We start from the raw sequence: 20,612 nt of genomic DNA on the forward strand, positions 1-20,612 counted from the left end.
TAATGCCGTTTCACGGTTGTTGCCAATTTAACAGGAATTCTCTTATGAAAACCACATTTCCTCTCCTCTAATTATCTGTATTTATATAATTATTGAAGTACATCACCATTTCTCATAGATCCTACTAGCTGGCCAAATAGGGAAAGATCTCTCCAATCCTCTTCCTTCCATCACACAGGAGGAAAATCAACATCTTAGTATTTTTCCTTCTGTGAATTATTTCCTTAGGAGATATTACTAGTCAGCAGACATGAACATCTGTATTTTTCTTCCTACAATTTAAAGTCTATAAGTTTAGATACAAAGGCTATTCACAGAGGGAAGGAGACAAACCCTGGGCCCTGTGTGAGGTAGAAGGTCAGACTGGAGACCCAAGAAGTGAAACCCCAGATGGATGAACTAGGAAAAATCTCCCATTCCACAAAGAGATCATAGGAAACTTACCTGTCTAAATCTTGGCTCTGGGTAGAGGGGTAAAAGATATTTCTTGAAAATTCAAGACCACAATGCAACCTTTATATGGGTTTAGAACTAGAATTCACATTACCCAAGAAGCTTGAAGAAAACCACAGTGGATAATTATCTTAGAATGATCCTGATTTGGTAATGGCCTGAGATGCCTGGCAGAAGCAAATGCAAATCCTTAGTCTTCAAGTCTCCCCACAAACAGATAAAGTTCTAAGGAACATGAATGTACAATAAAAAATTATAAAACAACACAAGGAAAAAAGCCACGTAAGTGATAGAAGAAACAACAAAAAGCAGAATCAGACTTCTAAATACTGCTTATGTAGGAATTATTGGATAAAATAAGTATACATGTATGTATGTATGTATATATGTGTATGTATATGTATGTGTGAGTATTCATTCACACATACACACACACATTTTGAAAGTATGACTAAGGGATAAGAGATTATCAAAAACGACCAGTCATGGGCCGGCCCTGTGGCTTAGCGGTCAAGTGCGCGCACTCCACTGCTGGCGGCCCGGGTTCAGATCCTGGGCGCACACCGAAACACTGCTTGTCAGGCCATGCTGTGGTGGCGTCCCACATAAAGTGGAGGAAGATGGGCATGGACATTAGCTCAGGGCCAATCTTCCTCAGCAAAAAGGGGAGGATTGGCATGGGTGTTAGCTCAGGGCTGATCTTCCTCACACACACACACAAAAATGACCAGTCAGAATTGAAAAACAGCCAAATAAAACTTCTAGAAAATAAAACAATCAAAAATAAAAGCTGTAACATCTGGCCCTGCCTGACTAGGAAGCCTGAACAGTGACCCCAGGCAGCCTTGGAGCCCAGTCCATGGCCCTGCCTAATTGTTGAACACAGCCTGTGACCTTGTCCAAGCGGAGAACCCAGCCAATAGCCCTGGCCAAAAGCAGAACATAGCCTGTGGCCCTACCTCAACTGGGAGCCGAGACAACGACTCCACCCGACTGCAGAGCACAGACTCCAATCCCACCCAACTGCGAGGTAGAGTTGGCAGCCCTCCTGACCAGGGAGTCTGGTTAGTGACCTCACTCAACCAGCATCCTGCCCAATTGTGGAGCATAGCCTGAGGCCGCATCTGATCGTGAAGCCCAGCCTGTGGTCCTGCCTGAACTTGGAGTCCAGCCAGTGGTAGCATCTGACTGGGGAGCACAGCATGGGGGCCCACTTGATCAGGTGCAATTGCAGAGCCCAGCCTGCAGCACTGCCCAATCATGGAGTTCAACTAGCAGCAGCACCTTGCCAGGGAACACAGCCTAAACCCCACCTGATCAGAGGTGAGGAGCCCAATTACTGGCTCTGCTTGACTGTGCAGCCTAGCCAGCAGCCCCACCTGGCCAGGGAGCCCAGCCAGTGGTCCCCTCCACCTCAGAGCACAGGTAGCAGCCCTGCCCGACTAGAGACCTAGCAAACATATACAGAACATTCCATCCAACAGCAGCAGAATACACATTCTTCTTAGGCACACACAGAACATTCTCCAGGATAGATCTTATGTTAGGTCACAAAACAAGTCTTAACCAATTAAAGAAGATTGGAATCATATCAAGTATCTTTTCCATCCTCAATAGTATAAAACTGGAAATCAATAACAGCAGGAAAACTGGAAAATTCACAAATATGTGGAAATTAAACATCACAGTCCTAAATAACCAATGCGTCAAAGAAGATCAAGAGGGAAATAAAAAAATCTTGAAACAAATGAAAATGGAGACACAACATACCAAAATTTATGAGATGCAGGCAAAGTAGTTCTGTGAGGAAAGTTTACAGCAATAAATGCCTACATTATGAAAAAAAGAAAGATCTCAAATAAACAACTTTATACCTCAAGGAATTAGAAAAAGAAGAAAAAACTAGGCTCAGAGATAGCAGAAGGAAGGAAATAATAAAGATTAGACCAGAATAAATGAAATAGAGAATAGAAAACAATAGAAAAACAATGGGAAAAAATAAGTGAAACTAATTGTTGGTTTTTTTTGAAAGATAAACCAAATAAACAAAAGGTTAGCTAAACTAGTCAAGAAAACGAGAAAGAAGACTCAAATAAATAAAATTATAAATGAAAGAGGAGACATTACAACTGATACCACAGAAATACAAAGGATCATAAAAGACTATTATGAACGATCATTTGCCAACAAATTGGATAATCTAGAGAAATGGTTAAATTTTTGAAAACATACAACCTACTAAGACTGAATCATGAAGAAATAGAAAATCTGAACAGACCAATAATGAGTAAGAAGATTGAATCATTAATAGGCCCGGTGGCGCAAGCGGTTAAGTGCATGTGCTCCGCTGCGGCGGCCCGGGGCTCGCTGGTTTGGATCCCGGGCGCGCACCGATGGACTGCTTGGCAATCCATGCTGTGGCGGCGTGCCATATAAAGTCGAGGAAGATGGGCATGGATGTTAGCCCAGGGCCAGTCTTCCTCAGCAAAAAGAGGAGGATTGGCAGATGTTAGCACAGGGCTGATCTCCTCACACACACACAAAAAAACCTCTCAACAAAGAAAAGCCCAGGCGGCTTCATGGGTTAATTCTTCCAAACATTTAAAGAAGAATTAATGCCAGTCTTTCTCAAACTCTTCCAAAAAATTGAAGAGGAGGGAATATTTCCAAACTCATTTTATGAGGCTAGAATTCCCCTGATACCAAAGCCAGATATAGACACTACAAGAAAAGAAAATTACAGGCCAATATCCCTGATGAACATAGATGTAAAAATTCTCAACAAAATACTAGCAAACCAAATTCAACAGCATGTTAAAAGGATTATACACCATGATCAAATGGAATTTATCCCTGGGATGCAAGGATGGTTCAATACACACAAGTTAGTCAATGTGATATACCACATTAACAGAATGAAGGATAAAAATCATATGATCATCTCAATAAGTGCAGAAAAAGCATTTGACAAAATTTAATATCCTTTCATGATAAAGACGCTCAACACATTGGGTATAGAAGGAATGTACTTCAACATAATAAAGGCCATATATAATAAGCCCATAGCTAACATCATACTCAGTGATGAAAATCTGAAAGTTTTTCCTCTAAGATCAGAAACAAGACAAGGGTGCCCACTCTCACCACTTCTAGTCAACAGAGTACTGGAAGTCCTAGCCAGAGCAATTGGGCAAGAAAAAGAAATAAAGGACATCCAAATCAGAAAAAAAGAAGTAAAATTTTCCCTGTTTGCAGATGACGTGATCTTATACATAGATAACTAAGAAAACTGCACCAAAAAACTGTTAGAATAAATGAATTCAGTAAAGCTACTGTGGTCCGTGGTCAGTCTCCCTCGTCAGGTGGGGCTGCAGGCTGAGCTCCACAGTTGAGTGGGGCTGCTGGCTTGGCTTCCTGCCCAGGTAAGGCCAAAAGCTTCGTTTTTAATGATATGACCAGGAAATTGTACTTATCACTTCTACACGTGTCGCATTGCCTGACTTAGTCATATGGCCACACCTAGCTGCAAGGGAGGCTGGGAAATGTAGTCTCTGGTAGGCAGCCATGTACCCAGTTCACATTTGAGGGTTTCTTAATAGAGAAAAAGAAGAAAACAGGTATTGCAGATAATTAGGGGCTTCTCCCACAATGGGTGTTTATTTTATGATTATTATTTAAGTTGCATCTATTCTTTTGTACTTTTATTACACTTCTTATAAAAATAATAAAAAAGTAATTAAGGGGAGGTAGCAAGTATGGAGTGTTATTTTAAGGTATTTGGAAAGGGAGAGGACTAGAGAAATGGAGGGTTGGGTGTTTTTTTTCCCTTTCAATTTTCTTTTTGATTTAAATTAGGAAATATCTGTCTGGGGCAAGAGCAATTTGGAGAACATTAGAGAGAAAGGGAGCCAGGCTCCAGTTCTAGGAGATAAAAAGGAGAGGAGGAAGAGCCCAGGGAAGAAGGGGAGCCTGGAGGGGAGCCGGGACACTGTGTCCTCTGAGCCGGGAGCACTGGGCACCCTCTGAACTGCAGAGATTAACACCTGGTGTGTCTCTGTGTCACTGTGTGACACATCAGTGCCCTCACTGTTAGCTCTTCATGGGTGGGAAGTAGTATCAAGTGCTTCTCCGTTGTATCTTCCTTCCCTCCCACGCTTCCAAGTTTAGTGCTAAATGCAATTCTAAGAAAAGTTAAGCAGTAATTCTGAGTGAGCTGAGTTTAATGCTGACATATTTATGAGAAATTTGATAGTTGGAGATGGAGGTTGTTTGATGTCATTTTAAAATTGTTTTACATCTAACTTGCTAACTTTCTTATTTTAGATTTAAAGGTACAATTGAGGAACTCAGTAACCAGATTTTATCTGCACGGAGTTGGTTGCAACAGGAACAAGAACGGATAGAGAAAGAACTTTTACAGAAAATCGATCAGCTTTCCTTGGTTGTTAAGGAAAACAGTGTAGGTATTGATGTGTGGCAATAATATAGTAAAGTTACTTGGTGGGGGCCTGCAATATTTGAATAATATCTAGTAACTTATCATTGATTTATGTAGCAACACATTAAGCTGTTCAATTGTTTCTTGCTTTAGAATCCATTTCCATGGTTCCCATTGATTCTTCATATTTGTTATAAAGAGACAGAGCCCTTTGACTTGTTTTGGTTAACAAAAGCTAAGTAGAAAATTTCAGTACTTTCAGTTAAGATGAACTTATGTCAAGACCTCAGTGAACCAAATGATACAGCTGCATTTCTAAATAAAACTCATGATGAGTAAAACTTAATCCCAGTTTGTTTTAATTTCAGGATCTGGTAAAAACTGTGCTGACTACATTTCCCCTTCCAGGCCCGGCCCTCACACTATGACCGCAGTATGAGGGGTCACAGTGCAACATGTAAACAGAATCCACCATTTTCTTTTCCATCTTCCTTCTGCTTTTACCCCACTCTCCCACAGAACTGAGGTTTGCAGAACTGCTCAAAAACCATATCAAGAAAGCCTTGCATATATAATATTGAAAATAGGCTCTGAAACCAGTACTTGGCAAGCAAATGTTTTTTGGTTTGGTTATCTAGCCTGACATCTCCCCCTCCCTTCTCTTTTCCTGCATTGCTTCTTCCTGTTGGACTTCGATGGAGCGGAAGTGACTGGTGCAGATTGCCCCTGCGGCTCTGCTCTCTCTCTCCATGCCAAGCTGGTGAATTGCAGACTTTGCAGTGAACTCCATCGGGAGAGCTTTGTCATGCCATGGCCCACTTACAGCTTGGTGTTTGTAGTCATGGCCTCCAAAGCTCGCCTGCGGACACAGAGTCCCGTAAAAATGCCCAAATTCCCTTTCGTGGAAAGGAAAGGAAAGAAAATATTTAATATTTCAAATATTTTTTAAGTGTTCTCCATATTTTTATCTGATTTACTGATTGATTTACTTAGATTCATAATAAGACATCTGTAGGCGTCCGGGTCTTGAGATCACTGTTTATTTTACATGTGGATTGGTTTAATAACCAACAGTAAACTCCAGGATAATGGTGGCTTTACTAAGATAGAAGCTTATTTATCTTGCACATAAAAGAAGTCTGGGTGTAGGAATTGCAGGGCCGACGTGGTAGCTTGTCAGCCCTCAGCGACCTCACATCCTTCTGGCTGAACTCTCTGCCAATCCTAGAGAGTGGTCCTTGTCCTGTAGTTTAAGGTGGCTGCTAGAGCTCCAGTCATTATGTCTGAATTCCAGGAACAGAAGGAAGAAAGGAGGGGCAAGAACATGCCTCAGCTGTCTTTTAACTTTTCCTGGAAGCTGCCACCTACGCTTGCATTTACATCTTGTTGGCCAGAACTTAACCATACGGCCACACCAAACTCAGGAGACAGGAGAAAATGTTCGCTTTCTTCTGGGTGACCTTATACCCACCTGCAAATTGGGGATGTGTTAAGGAAGAAGGGGAGAATGATTATGGAGGTGAGCAATGAGCAAGCTTTGTGATTCTGCTCCCTGCAGACTGTTGTTAAATGATATCAGGACTGAGGCGAACGCAGTACAGACTCTTTTTGGAGTAATCAAGTCCGATTCTTACCATGGCTTTTAGGGAGCCAGCGAAAGGGACGTGGAGAAGAAGCTCAGCCAGATGTCAGCCAGACTCGACAAGATAGAGGAGAGTCAGAAGAAGACGATGGAAGTGCAGAGAAGCAAACAAGAAGAGGAGAGGGTGCACGGGCGGATCAGCAAGCTGGAGTTACAGATGAACGAGGACTTGAGGGAGATGAAAGCAGAGGTGGATGCTGGTAGGCCAGAAAGAAAGCAGCTCTCAGGGTTTATTTGCTATTTGATCTGAAAACCAATTAATTAGTATCCCCCTACGACTACCTGTGAACATAGCTAATGGTGATAACGGTGAAATGTTCGTAGGTGATTTTCTAAGTAGCTCTGCTGCATTGAACTAAAATGTTTCAGTTCCAGTGCACGAAGAGCCACCACGAGGGACAGGCAAACAAAACTAAAATTGCTTAGCTTGCAACCGCTGTGCATTGTCTTTAGTGCCATCTGCAGATTCTTTTCTGTTCCCAGCCACGGTCGGTATGTCTCAGAAAGAAGCATGTATCTTGGAGGGGCTTTTGAAGGTTATTTCATACTGCTGGCAGTATACCACCATGCGGTGAATGATCTTCTCCTCAGAAGTCAACAGGGCCTGTAATTCACACTTGTTTAGAAGAAAATGTTAAAGCTGATTTCCAGTTCTGAAGTGCTGTCATATAAAGGAGGGATTCGATTTACACTCTGAGCTCAGGAACACAGAACTGGGACCAATAAGTGGAAGTTACCCCAAGACAGACTTTTAACTCAACATGAGGCAGAAGTATCTTCAGTTGATGGGTCCTGGAAGGTCCCTGGAGGCTGTGTGAGCTTGAGGGCTCTTTGTTACTGAAGGTGTTCAAGGGGAGGCTGTTTGATCGTGGTCAGGAAAAAGAAGACAGTCTTGTAGTGTGAGAAGGGGGACTAAAGTATTCTCCTAATTCCAATTCTATAATTCCATAATTTTCTTCTGTGGAATTCTTCTGTTTTGGCCACATGGAAATAAAAGTAGTTAGTTATCTCAAGAATAATTTTGTTGTTACCACCAAAAGTTTATTATTTTGTTTAAGTAGAAGCCACAATTAAATTTATGAATTGAAGAACTTGTAAAGATAAAAAAATTTGCTCTCTTGATCTTTTCAGCTGCTAGAATATGGCATTTGAATATTTCATCTATGTTTAACTTTGCATAATTTCCTGAGTGGATTTATTATCATCTATTCAACATACCATTGAGGTTATTAATATTGAGTACTTAACAAGAAATGCATATGAGCCTTTTTAAAATTAAAAAGTTTTATCTTATTACAAAAACAATACATTTCTTAGTGGAGAAGCATAAAGCACAAAATATTTTTTAAAATACTCATAACTTCTCTCACCCAGAGGTCATTTTTGTGTATACCTATGTATACATCTAGGATATATATGTGCTTTTTCAAATGACAGCTCGTGCTATACGTGCAGATTTGTAACCTACTCGTTTATTTAGTAATATGTTGTATCTTTCCATTCAATAAGAATATTGTTTTTATTTTTGTTTTATTGAGGTCACATTGGTTTATAATGTTACATAAATTTCAGGTGTACATCATTATATTTCGACCTCTGTATAGACCACATCGTGTTCACTACCAAAAGTCTAGTTTCCATCCCTCACCATACATATGTGCCCCTTTACCCCTTTCGCCCTCCCCCCACTCCCTTCCCCTCTGGTAACCACCAACCTGTGCTCCTAATCTGTGTGTGTGTTTGTTTATCTTCCTCATATGAGTGAGGTCATACAGTAGTTGTCTTTTGCCGTCTGACTTATTTCGCTTAGTGTAATACCCTCAAGGTCCATCCATGTTGTCTCAAATGGCAAGATTTCATCTTTTTTATGGCTGAGTAGTATTCCATTGTATAGTTGTATTCCACATCTTCTTTATCCATTCGTCTGTTGATGGGCACTTAGGTTGCTTCCAAGGAACATTGTTTTTAATAAGTAATTTTTATACCTTTTTTCATGAATTGTCACGTAAAGAAAATTTTCTAAGAGAAAATTCTAAATTTATTAATGAAGACAAGACCTTTTAAAAATTTACTTTAAAAACCAGTAGGAATACAGAATAATATGAAATGCTCTTTTGATGGGGATTTTCTCATTTTTTTAGCTTTTTATTTTGAAATCATTTCAACTTTAGAAAAACTGTAAGAATAGTCCAAAAACTCTATATATCTTTCATTTAGATTAACCAATTGTTAACATTTTGGAAATTTGCTTAACCTCTTTGTGTGTGTGTGTGTGTATGAATATAATTTTTCTTCCTAAATCACTTGGGAGTAAGTTGCAGAAGTCGTGATGCCTTTTTACTCCTTTATTATTTCAGTCTTTAAACCCTAAGAACAAGGACATTCTCTTAAATAACTATAGTACAGTGTAATAGCGATGAAATGTTTTGTAGTATTCAATTCTCAACTTTCACCATTGTTTCCTTTATAGCAAACCTTCCCTGATCTAAGTTCTAATCCAGAATCACACATATTTAGTTATCATGTTTCTTGATTTAATCTCTTTTAATCTAGATCAGTTCTTCCATGATGTTGACATCATTAAAGAATACAGGCCAGTATTTCGTAGAATGTCCCACAGTTTGGGTCTGTTTACTTCCTCTTAATTAGATCCAGCTTGTGTGTTTTGGACAGAAATGCCACAGAAGGGATGTGTCTTTCCCAGGGTACTTTATCAAGGGGTACATGATGTTGGTCTCTCCCAGTATTGGTAACATTAGCTTTGATCACTTGGTTAAAGTGTATCTGCCAGATTTGTCCATTGTAGAAGTTCCTTTCCCCCTTTGTAATGAAAAAGTAACCTGTAGGGAGATACTATGAAACTGTGACTATCCTGTTTCCCATCAAACTTTCACTCCAGTAGTTTTAGCATCTATGGATAATTTTTGCCGAAATCAACCATTACTATGTGCTGTAGAATTTGACACAGCATTGCTTTTTGATATTAACTCTTATAAAATTTACCTCTTTTTAAAGGGTTTACAGCCATCTATGAAAGCATAGGATCCCTCAGGCAAGTGCTCGAAGCCAAGATGAAGCTAGACAAGGACCAGCTACAGAAGCAAATCCAACAGATGCAGAAGCCAGACGCTCCCATGTGAGGGGAGTTGAGACAAGGACCTCAGAGGTGGTTTTACCAGTGGGGCTAAGAGCTAGATACTTCTGTAGCCAGGCTGTGGCTGCGTTCGGGATTGTTCTATTCATGGCGTGCATGTGCCAAGAGGTGTGTTTTCATGGGTCTAAATGTTTACCTTGAGTCTTGAAAACACTCTTTCTTTAAAAGTATTAAATACAGTTTTTACCGCTTTATTCCACTTCTCTAAATTCAATGGAATATTCTCCCCCTGGATTTTGAAAGGCTTTTATCCCCTTCATTTTATGAGTGAAAAGACTTAATTTTCCTTCAATGCTTGATGCTCTAGCCAAGACTTTACTATTTTGAAAAATGTCATGGTGATTTTTTAAATTAAGAAACTAACGAATTGTCACAGGAATGTATTGCTCCTCACCCTAAATCAAGAGAATGTCCTGATAGATTAGAATTCAACCTTTGAGTCCATATTTGGATTTCATTATTGTTATCTGTGCATTTCTTATATTGGTTATCTTCTTGTAAATCTTCTGTCTTTTGTAGGGGGAGGGGATTTAACATTTGGAAAAAAACCCACCATTTATGTAATGAAATAGTTTAAAAATTGATAACTGCCATATAGATTGCAAATTAAAATGGAAAATTAAGACAATTATCTAGATAATGCAAGGCACAATATCTACATCAACCACCTAGTTATACCAGGTTTTAATATTGAAAACTTTTTTCACTTATCCACAGCCTGTATAGTGATAGCCATATATTTAATAACAGAATGGTGGTTAATAGTCTGTTTATTGCACAATTAATTGTTCATTAATCATAATAGGATGTGAGAACTTTTCAGGCTATATAATCTCCTCTCTAAATGTTTTCAAAATTGGCACAGAGTGCTAAGGTTTATATGAACTTAATTTAACTGTAGACTTGTGCCTTGGTTTTCAATGCACTGTACCCTAGAAAAGTTTTGCAGACAAAGTAGAAGGCATGATAATACATCAATATGATGATGTAAAAATGGGATCCTATGTATTTTTTAAATGTTGTAAAAATTTTATCACCGTTAATCATTAATCATTCAGTATTATTAACGGAATAGAAATTCATACTTTTGTATGGACAGAGAATCAAATTGATATTGCATTTATAACACTGTCAAGAAACTTTCATTTTGAGCAACTTTGTGAAAATAGGTGTTTTATTTTCAGTCTCCATATTGGATCAGTCATTGAAAATTGGCACCAGTGCTGTTTATTCACCTGTGTATGTGAAAACTGACAGGAGACACACACCGTTCTAAAGTGTGAGGGTGCCCAGGAAAAAGAAAACAGGAATACTTTAAACATTTAAAAAAAATTTTTTTTGGTTTGCCAAGGACTCAGGAAGATTAAAGCATTTTCTATTTTTAAGATAAATTATAAATGGAATATCTAACTGGCTGTTACTGTTTACCCACATAAAATATGCTGCGAAAGTATATAATATTTTACCCTCAATGGCTTGACAAAAGTTTTTTTAAAAATTTGGACCTGATAAGTCACATAAGGAATATGTCATCCAACACATATTTCCTTGTTTTGTCACGAACCTTTGCATCTCTGTATAGGAAGACTATTTCCATTTAACAATGAAAAAAAAAAAAGGAATGCTCTTTTGCAATCAGAAAGTGAATTTCTTTTTGTGATAGAGTAACCGTGTCTAGTACAGTTCTCCACGTTTAAGCACAAGCCACGGCCCCTCCAGCGTCTCTCTCCTCTGGGGTCTCTGAGGAGGAAGAATCAGAACATGTGACACCTGGGAAGAGGGGGACAGAGGACACCAGCTGGACTCAGGTCGAGGGTGTGACTGAGCAGGTGATGCTTGTCTGTCCGCTGAATCGCTCAGGTGTTTCTGATGCTGCCAACCCCATGGCATGAGCTCCGGCGGGGTTCTCCACCCTGGCTACATGTTGCCATCGCCTGGGGAGTTCACAAAGCTGCTGATGCCGGGGCTGCCCCCCAGACCGATTAAGTCAGAACTCTGGGAGGTGGGGCGCGGGCATCGGTACGTGTCAAGGGCTCCCGGTGATTCATGTGCCGTGAGGTTGTGAGCCACTGAGCTACAGCGTACTCTTATCACCAAAGTTTAAATGAGAATCTGCTTCCGTGTTCTTTCCTTTACCAGAAATTTGCAATAAAAAGAATAAAATTTCCAAATAAATGTGGTGTATGATTTTTAAATTTAAAGTCTTTTAGTGTAAGGCAAACATTTGATTAGGTAAAATGCCATAGGAAATTCTCCTCTTACCTTCTTGTGGAAACCCTTTGGTGGTTGAAATAAAGTCTGCTCTAAGTCCTGGCAGCCCTGCCGGGAGCTGGGAAGTCACGAGGAGCTGCTCCATCTATGGCTCTCTGAGGCTGCGGGCGCCTGCTCCCCTCCAGAATCATGCCAGCTGGCAGTTTCTAGCATGCTATGTGCTCCTGCTGCGACCTTGGTATGTGTTAACTCATTTCATTATAACAATAATGAGTTAAGTACTATTTCCCCATTTTACAGGTGAGAAAACTGAGTCACCTAAAGGTTAAGCAACTTGCCCCAAATCCTGCAGCTAGTAACTGGGAGCCATGATTCAGACCAGGCAGCCTACTTCCAATCCAAGCACCTAACCAGTCTATACCCTACCTCTAAAGATACATCCCTGCTTCCCACATAACTCTGACTTGCCAGGCTACCGACTCCAGCCCTGTCTGTACATGACCTGACAGTTCCCCCATCTGAGTCCTTTTGCTTTTCTAATGCTCCAGTTCTAAATACCTAAGAGAAACAATCTTATTAGCCTTGCTTGGGTCGGGTGCTTTCCTCTGGTGTGTCAGTGGACAAGGGAGGGGGTCACTTGGTGCCATGGGACTGCAGGATCCCAGGCATTTCATCCTCTGTGCTTGGGCTGTCCTAGGTAGTGGACTGCAGCTCTGTGCACTGGGAGATGGAATATGCTGGGTGAGTGCAGAGCAGAAGGACAAAAATGGCTCCCTCTAAATTATGGTTATCTCACTAGCCTTTCAGCCTGAAGAAACCCACACACCACTCATGACGTCCTGGAAACTCCATAGTAACTATATGGAGTTTTCCTGTCACTGCACTCTTGTAGCTGTGTGACCTTGGGCAGTTCTCTTAACTTCTCTTAGTCTCAGTTTTCTCATCTGCAGAATGGAGATTATAAGAATTAAAAAGAGGAGGCTAGTTTATAGTTTTCAAAATGCTGAAATAGTTTATGCAATATTGAGTATCAAGTGGTGAAAAATGGGGTGTGGGAGGGGAGATATTGGTGGTGTGACATGGAAAGCATATGGGGTCCATGTTTTGGTCCAAAGTGTCCCATTATCTGCTGGGACCACGTATGGGAAGTGACTCTAACCTCTGAAGAAAGTGATATCCCAGCCTGAGACACAGAAGAGCAGTCGAGCCTGCATGAAGAGTTGAATAGACAAGGACCAGAAGGGAGACAGTCCCTGAATGTGTTGCAGGGCTAGGCAGATTCTCGAGCTAGGTAGTCTCATGACTGGAGCATCCTGGGATGAGGCGCATCCACTAGAGGGGCCTGTGTTGAGAGAGTTGGGATGGGTGGGATCAGAGCTGGGGAAAGGACAAACTCCACATCAGGAGGAGTAAAGGCTGACATGGAGGCTGAGGGTGGGAGCCCAGAGTCCAAGTTGGGAAATGAGATCCAGAGCAGGTGGGGCTGGGCCTGAAAGGCCAGCTGGGATTCGAGACTTCTTTGTATAGACTGGACGAGTCAGTGTGTGGCTGGGCTAAGCTGACAAAAGGTGTGCATTGTGTGCAGACAATCATCAGCTCTGTGGTAGGGAAAAACTGGCAGGTGAATTCAGAATCCCACTAAATGTATAGAATTACACTTATGATAATGTGTAGTAGATTATATTTCTCATTGTGGGTTTTGGGTTCAATTAATTTCAAAACCTTTTTTTGTCATCCACATAAATCCAGAGTTAAAGGACTTTTCTAGGTATCTGTTTATATAGATAACTGCACTGCAGACCCATCTGACGATTAGCGTCAAGATTCTGGCTGTGGTAGGCAGTCTCGAAAATGTCTCCCAGTGATCCCCACCTCCTGGTATTCACCCCTTTGTGCAATCCCCTCCCCTGGAGCGTGGGCTGGATTTATTAACGTGCTTCTCATGAATAGAAGATGGCAGAAGTGATGGCTAGTCACTTCTGAGATTAGGTTATAAAAGGACTGTGGCTTCCTTCTTGTTCTCTCTCTCTGTCTCTCTCTCTCTCTCATCACTTGTGCTGGGAGAGGCATGCTGTCATGCTGTAAGCAGCCTTATGGAGAGGGCCATGTGGTGTGGCAAGGAACCGAGGCCCTCAGTTCCAATAGCCTGAAATGAACTGACACTTTCCACAATCATGTGAGTGAACTAAGAAGTGAATCCCCCTACCCAAAGGAAATGAAAGCAGGAACTTGAATAGATAGTTGTACACCGATGTTCATAGCAGCATTATTCACAACAGCCAAAAGGTGGAAGCAACCTGAGTGTCCACTGATGGAAGAATGGATAAGCAAAATGTGGTATATACGTACAATGGAATACTATTCAGCCATAAAAAGGAAGGAATTCTGACACATACTACAGGATGGACATTATGTTAAGTGAAATAAGCCAATCACAAAAGGACAAATATTGTATGATTCCATTTGTATGATGTACCTAGAATAGTCGAATTCATAGAGGCAGAGAGCATGATAGTCGCTAGGGGCTGGGGGGTGAGGTGGGGAATGGGGAGTTAGTATCTAATGGGTACAGAGTTTCAGTTGGAGAAAATGAAAAAGTTCTGGAGATGGATGGTGGTGATGGTTGCACAACACTGTGAATGTACTTAATGCCACAGAACTGTACACTTAAACATGGTTACAATAGTAAAATTTTTGTATATCTTACCACAATAAAAAAAAAACAGAGAAGAAGTAGATTCCCCAACCCTCCAGTTGAGCCTTCAGATGAGACTGCAGCCCTGGCAGCTTCACTACAACCTCATGAGAGACAGTGAGCCAGAGACCCAGCTAAACCACACCCACATTTCTGGCCCACAGAAACTGTGAGAAGAAATTTGTGTTGTTTTAAGTCACTACATTTTGGGGTAATTTTTTTGTACACAGCAATAGATTAATATACTGGCACTGGGGAATCTTGACAGAATTATTTTATGGAAATTCTTATTTCTTGTACTATAAATTACATGCTCATGTATATAATCCCATTTAATACACTTTCTGAGCAGGAAGTGACCTTAAAAACATATTGAATGACATATACATTATCACCTTTAATCTTTGTAATTACCCCATTTGGTATGTACTGTTATTTCCATTTTGTGATGGAGCAGATGAAGGAAGGTCATATAGTTATTTAATGGAGGAGCAGGGATTTGAGTCCATATCTATCTGTCTTCAAAGCCCACGCTGCCATTTTGTTGCAAGATAAGCCAACGCCCAAGGCATAACGTGATGTGTTCAGTATCCCACAGCTGTTTGGAATCAGAATACAGTCTGGATCTGTGGTCTCAACCTGTCCCCAGCCCAGCAGCATCAGCATCACCTGGGAAGCTGTTAGAACTGTAACCACTCGGGCCCTCCCCAGACCTCCTGCATCAGACGCTCTGAGATGGGCTCTGCAACCTGCTTTCCCCAGTCCTGCAGATGATTCTAATGTAGGTTAAATTTGAGACTCGTAGATCTACAGCTGCACTGTAATGCAGTAGCAATGAGTCACATGTGGTCATTTTAATTTAAATATAAAGTAATCAGAATTAAATAAATTTAAAAATTCAGTTCCTCATTTGCACTAGCCACATTTCAAGTGCTCAATAGCCACATGTGGTTAGTGGCTAGGGTATTGTAAATGCAACTGTGAAACATTTCTATCCTCGCAGAAGGTTCTATTGGACAGCCCTGGTCTGGAGCAATAATTTCCTCACCCTTTCACCTGACAGCTCTGTCCACAACTCTGTACCTTCATCTGTCAGCCTGGAATGAGCTTTGGACCTGAGACTTTCCTACAGCCTCATCTCTACAATGTTATGTCAGTTGTCCCTATCAGAGATGATTTCCCAGATCTGTCTTTATAAGATTTTGTCTCATCTGCCAGTTCTGATCAGTAGATATTGCTGCCTGGAGCACTGTGCTGAGAAGGATCAGTTGGCTGGTGCCAGACTCGGAGGGAAGAGCTAAGATGTGTCAGTCAGGAGGAGGGACAGTGGCGGCTGCCTGTGTGCTGTGTCTGCCAGGTTTCCACCAGGACATTGCAGGCACGTAGGATGTCTGGCAAGGGGTTGTGGTCCAGGGGACTCAAGTGATTCTGATGCTCCCTAGTGAGGGGGACCTGGCAGGCCTATGATTAGGCAAAGTGAAGCATTCAGCTTGGAAAATGTAAAGGGACACCAGAAACTCCGTAATTAAAATAAATAAAATATTAATGCAGTATTTTTAAGATCAAAATCAATGCAAAAAATGCATGATGAACAAAATATCAGACCTTAAATGAAGACCAGATCCAACCATGACCCTTTGAAACTGAGGCAAAAAGAAAAATGTGTGCCCCTATATACATGTTTTATATAATTTTATTTAAATTTTTGACATTTTGTTGATCATGGATGTTTTTTGTTAATTTAGATTTTTAGAAATATTGTACTAAAATATTATTTATCTTGATGACTGAGGATTTTGGCTGCTCCCCTCCACATTTAGCATTTGAGGTGAGTGCTCACTCTAATCCCGGCGTGCCTGGATGCCTAGAAATTTGGAGCTAAGTTCAGTGCTCAGTTATTGTAATTAGCTTATCTCAGGCGTGTCTGATTGCTCTTCATGGTCTCTGGTCTGTTTTATCCCTAATTGTTCTGCTTTGTTTAATTTTCAAACTTGTGACTCAATTCTTCTTGGAACTCGGTTGGGACACGAATAAAGCAAGGATCTGACTTCTCTTTGAGACACGGAGGGAGAGCGGCAGAGGAGCGGGGATGGAGGGCAGTGAGATGTTTGCACGTTCCCATCTCCTGCTGTCGTCACGGAAGCGCGAGCTCTGCCGCCACACCTCGTCAGCCCTCTGTCCTTTGCTGCCCCCACGTGGAAGGAATAGAAACTCCTAGGGAATCTGTTTCAATAGGAGGAACCCAGACCAAGGAATGGTCAGTGGAAGGGCCCTTGGAGGTCACTGAGTTCAACTCTCATTTCCTGGAACGAGCAACTGAGTACCAGAGAAGCTAGAAGGGGGCTGTGCCGGTGAGTACGCGGGACAGTGTGACAGACAGGCTGTAACAGTAATAGCGAGTTAGCACCGACTCTGCACTGGCTGCGACATGGCAGTGCACAAAACAGACCAACATTTCTTGGAGTGTTAATTCTGGCGGGAGGTGGGGGTGGGGAGAGAAAATAACAAGCAAGTACGTACCACGTATGCCGGTTGATGGTAAGTGCTATGGAGGAAAATAAAGCAGGGGCAGAGCGTGGGGAGTGCCAGGAAGGGAGGTGCCAGTGGAAGCAGGACGGCCAGGGAAGGCCTTGCTGAGAAGCAGAGACCTGATGGAGGTGAGGGGGGAGCCAGGCAGACATCCGGGGGAAGAATTTACCTACATCTTAATATGTTGATAAAATGAAGCGATTTACGGTTCAGGCATTCAGTGCCCACCTAGCGGCTAATTGTCGTCCTTCAGCTGCACGGTCAGGCAGGGCTTCCTGTTCTTATGATCTCTGGATGCTTCCCTGTCCCTTGTTGGCGTCTCGGTTTTCACACCCGGGATGACCAAGTCTCTGTATTAAATTCCCTGTCTGAGATATCCAGGGAGGTTTCTGTTTTCCTGACTGGACCCACACGGACATAATGCTAAAGGAGAGTAAATTGCGCCTGCGATGGTCACGCGGCTCCGCCACACCGCGTACCTGCTTTTCCGCCGGTGCTGTGTGGCTCTTTGGAACCTCCTGGCTTGTGTTCTCCGGTAAACCAACACCACCTCTGCTGCCAGCTAACGGTGTGCCTCACGTTGTGCTGGGCACTGATTCCTATCTGCCCGGAAGTCCTGGACGGAGCCGTCCCTTTGCCCTTGCCTCAGGCTCCTGCTGGTCCATCAGCACCTCCCAGGCCCTCAGCCGGGCACCCTAGAATCTGCCCAAGAACTCACGTGTCCAACAGCTGGGGTGCTGCTGCCCAAACCATGTTGGACAGGACGCATGCTGAGTTTCTTAAGACTTGAGCCTTCTCCACTCTCCCCACGATGTTCTCAGCTTCCTCAAACGTACCTGGGCATTGTTTTTTTGAATGATTTTTTTTGATGTCATAATAGTTTATAACATTGTGAAATTTTAGTTGTACGTTTGTTTGTCAGTTACCATAAAAATGCGTCCCTTAACCGCTTGTGCCCACCCCCCAACCACCTGGTAACCACCAAACTGTTCTCTCTGTCCCTGTGTTAGTTTATATTCCATGTATGAGTGAAATCATGCAGTGTTGGTCTTTCTCTGTCTGGCTTAGTTCAGTTAACATAATACCCTCCAGATCTATCCATGGTGTTGCAAATGGGACGATTTTGTCTTTTTTTATGGCTGAGTAGTATTCCATTGTATATATATACCACATCTTCGTTATCCAGTCATCAGTCAAGGGACACTTGGGTTGCTTCCACTTCTTGGCTGTAGTGAATAATGCTGCGATAAACACAGGGGTGCATAAGCCTCTTTGGATTGTTGATTTCAGGTTCTTTGGATAAGTAGACATTCTTATCCAAAGAATCCATAATGGACATTCCTCAAAAATATCCATACTCTTTTCCATAGAGGCTGCACCAGCTTGCATTCCCACCAGCAGTGAGTTAGGGTTTCCTTTTCTCCACATCCTCTCCAGCATTTGTTATTTTTTGTCTTGGTGATTATAGCCATTCTAATGGGTGTGAGGTGATATCTTAGTGTTGTTTTAATTTGCATTTCCCTGATGATTAGTGATGTTGAACATCTTTTCATGTGCCTATTGGCCATCTGTATATCTGTATATTCATATATCCTCTGCCCATTTTTTTATCAGGTTTTTTTGTGATTCAGTTGTGTGAGTTTTTTATATATTATGGAGATTAACCCCTTGTCAGATATATGATTTGCAAATATTTTCTCCCAGCTGGTGGGTTGTCTATTCATTTTGATCCTGGTTTCATTTGCCTTGCAGAAGCTCTTTAATCCTGATGAAGTCCCACTTGTTTATTTTTTCTTTTGTTTTCCTTGTCCAAGTAGATATGGAAACATTGACCAATGTCAAAGAGTGTACTGCCTATATTTTCTTCCAGGAGTTTTATAGTTTCAGGTCTTGTCTTCAAGTCTTTGATCCATTTTGGATTAATTTTTGTGTATGGCGAAAGAAGATGGTCTACTTTCATTCTTTTGAGTGTGGTTGTCCAGTTTTCCCAGCACCATTTACTGAACAGACTTTCCTTTCTCCATTGTATGTTCTTAGCTCCTTTGTGGAAGATTAGCTGCCTGTAGATGTGTGGCTTTCAATTCTGTCCATTGATCTGTGTGTCTGTTTTTGTACAAGTACCATGCTGTTTTAATTATTATAGCTTTGTAGTGTATTTTGAAGTCAGGGATTGTGATGCCTCCTGCTTTGTTCTTTTTTCTCAGGATTGCTTTAGCTATTTGTGGTCTTTTGTTGCCCCATATGAATTTTAGTATTCTTTGTTCTATTTCTGTGAAGAATGTCATTGAGATTCTGATTGGAATTGCATTGAATCTGCAGATTACTTTAGGCAGTATGGACATTTTAATTATGCTTATTCTTCCAATCCATGTGTGTGGGATATCTTTCCATTTCTTTATGTCATCATCAATTTCTTTCAATAATGTCTTATAGTTTTCATTGTATGGGTCTTTCTCCTCCTTCGTTAAATTTATTTCTAGATGTTTTATTCTTTTTGTTGCGATTGTAAATGGGATTGTCTTCTTGAGTTTTCTTTCTATCGTTCGTTAATAGAGTATAGAAATACAACTGATTTTTGTAAGTTGATTTTGTACCCTGTAATTTTTCTGGAGTTGTCAATTATTTCTTTTCTTTTTTTTTTTGTGAGGAGGATCGGCCCTGAGCTAACATCTGCCAATCCTCCTCTTTTTGCTGCGGAAGAGCGGCCCTGGGCCAACATCCATGCCCATCTTCTTTCACTTTATATGGGACTCTGCCACAGCATGGCTTGACACACGGTGCGTTGGTGCGCACCTGGATCCGAACTGGTGAACCCTGGGCAGCTGCAGCGGAGCGCGAGCACCTAACTGCTTGCGCCACCGGGCTGGCACCCGATTATTTCTAATAGTTGTCCAATGGATTATTTAGGGTTTTCTGTGTATAAAATCATGTCGTCTACAAACAGCGAGAGTTTCACTTCTTCGTTGCCTATTTGGATTCCTTTTCCTTGCCTACTTACTCTGGCCAAAACCTCCAGTACGATGTTAAATAAGAGTGGCGAGAGTGGGCACCCTTATCTTGTTCCTGTTCTCAGAGGAATGGCTTTCAGTTTTTCCCCATTGAGTGTGATGTTGGCTGTGGGTTGTCATATATGGCCTTCATTATGTTGAGGTACTTTCCTTCTATACCCATTTTGTTGAGAGTTTTTATCGTAAATGGATGTTGGATCTTGTCAAATGCTTTCTCTGCATCTATTGAGATGATCATGTGGTTTTTATTCCTCATTTTGTTAATGTGGTATATCACATTGATTGGTTTGCGGATGTTGAACCATCCCCGTGTCCCTGGTATAAATCCCACTTGATCATGGTGTATGATCTTTTTAATGTATTGCTGTATTCAGTTTGCTAATATTTTGTTGAGGATTTTTGCATCTATGTTCATCAGCAGTATTGGCCTATAGTTTTCCTTCTCTGTGTTATCCTTGTCTGACTTTGGTATCAGGGTGATG

General features: G+C 41.5%; 2 protein-coding genes across 3 annotated transcripts in view; both read left to right on the plus strand.

Moving 5' to 3' along the window:
* Positions 1-11,839, plus strand: part of FAM81A (family with sequence similarity 81 member A) — a 64,760-nt gene extending 52,921 nt beyond the window's left edge. For both annotated transcript variants that reach the window (XM_058541714.1, XM_058541715.1), the window contains 3 exons: positions 4,777-4,912; positions 6,538-6,733; positions 9,549-11,839. In XM_058541714.1, the coding sequence (XP_058397697.1) occupies positions 4,777-4,912; positions 6,538-6,733; positions 9,549-9,673 (457 nt within the window). In that variant the 3' untranslated portion in view covers positions 9,674-11,839. The remainder of the gene's footprint in view (positions 1-4,776; positions 4,913-6,537; positions 6,734-9,548) is intronic.
* A 5,027-nt stretch (positions 11,840-16,866) lies between these two features.
* Positions 16,867-20,612, plus strand: part of GCNT3 (glucosaminyl (N-acetyl) transferase 3, mucin type) — an 87,390-nt gene continuing 83,644 nt past the window's right edge. The window contains exon 1 of the mRNA XM_058541713.1: positions 16,867-16,944. The gene's annotated coding sequence lies outside the window, so the exon portion shown is untranslated. The remainder of the gene's footprint in view (positions 16,945-20,612) is intronic.

This window comes from Diceros bicornis, chromosome 5, assembly GCF_020826845.1.
Source record: "Diceros bicornis minor isolate mBicDic1 chromosome 5, mDicBic1.mat.cur, whole genome shotgun sequence".
Taxonomy (NCBI): domain Eukaryota; kingdom Metazoa; phylum Chordata; class Mammalia; order Perissodactyla; family Rhinocerotidae; genus Diceros; species Diceros bicornis.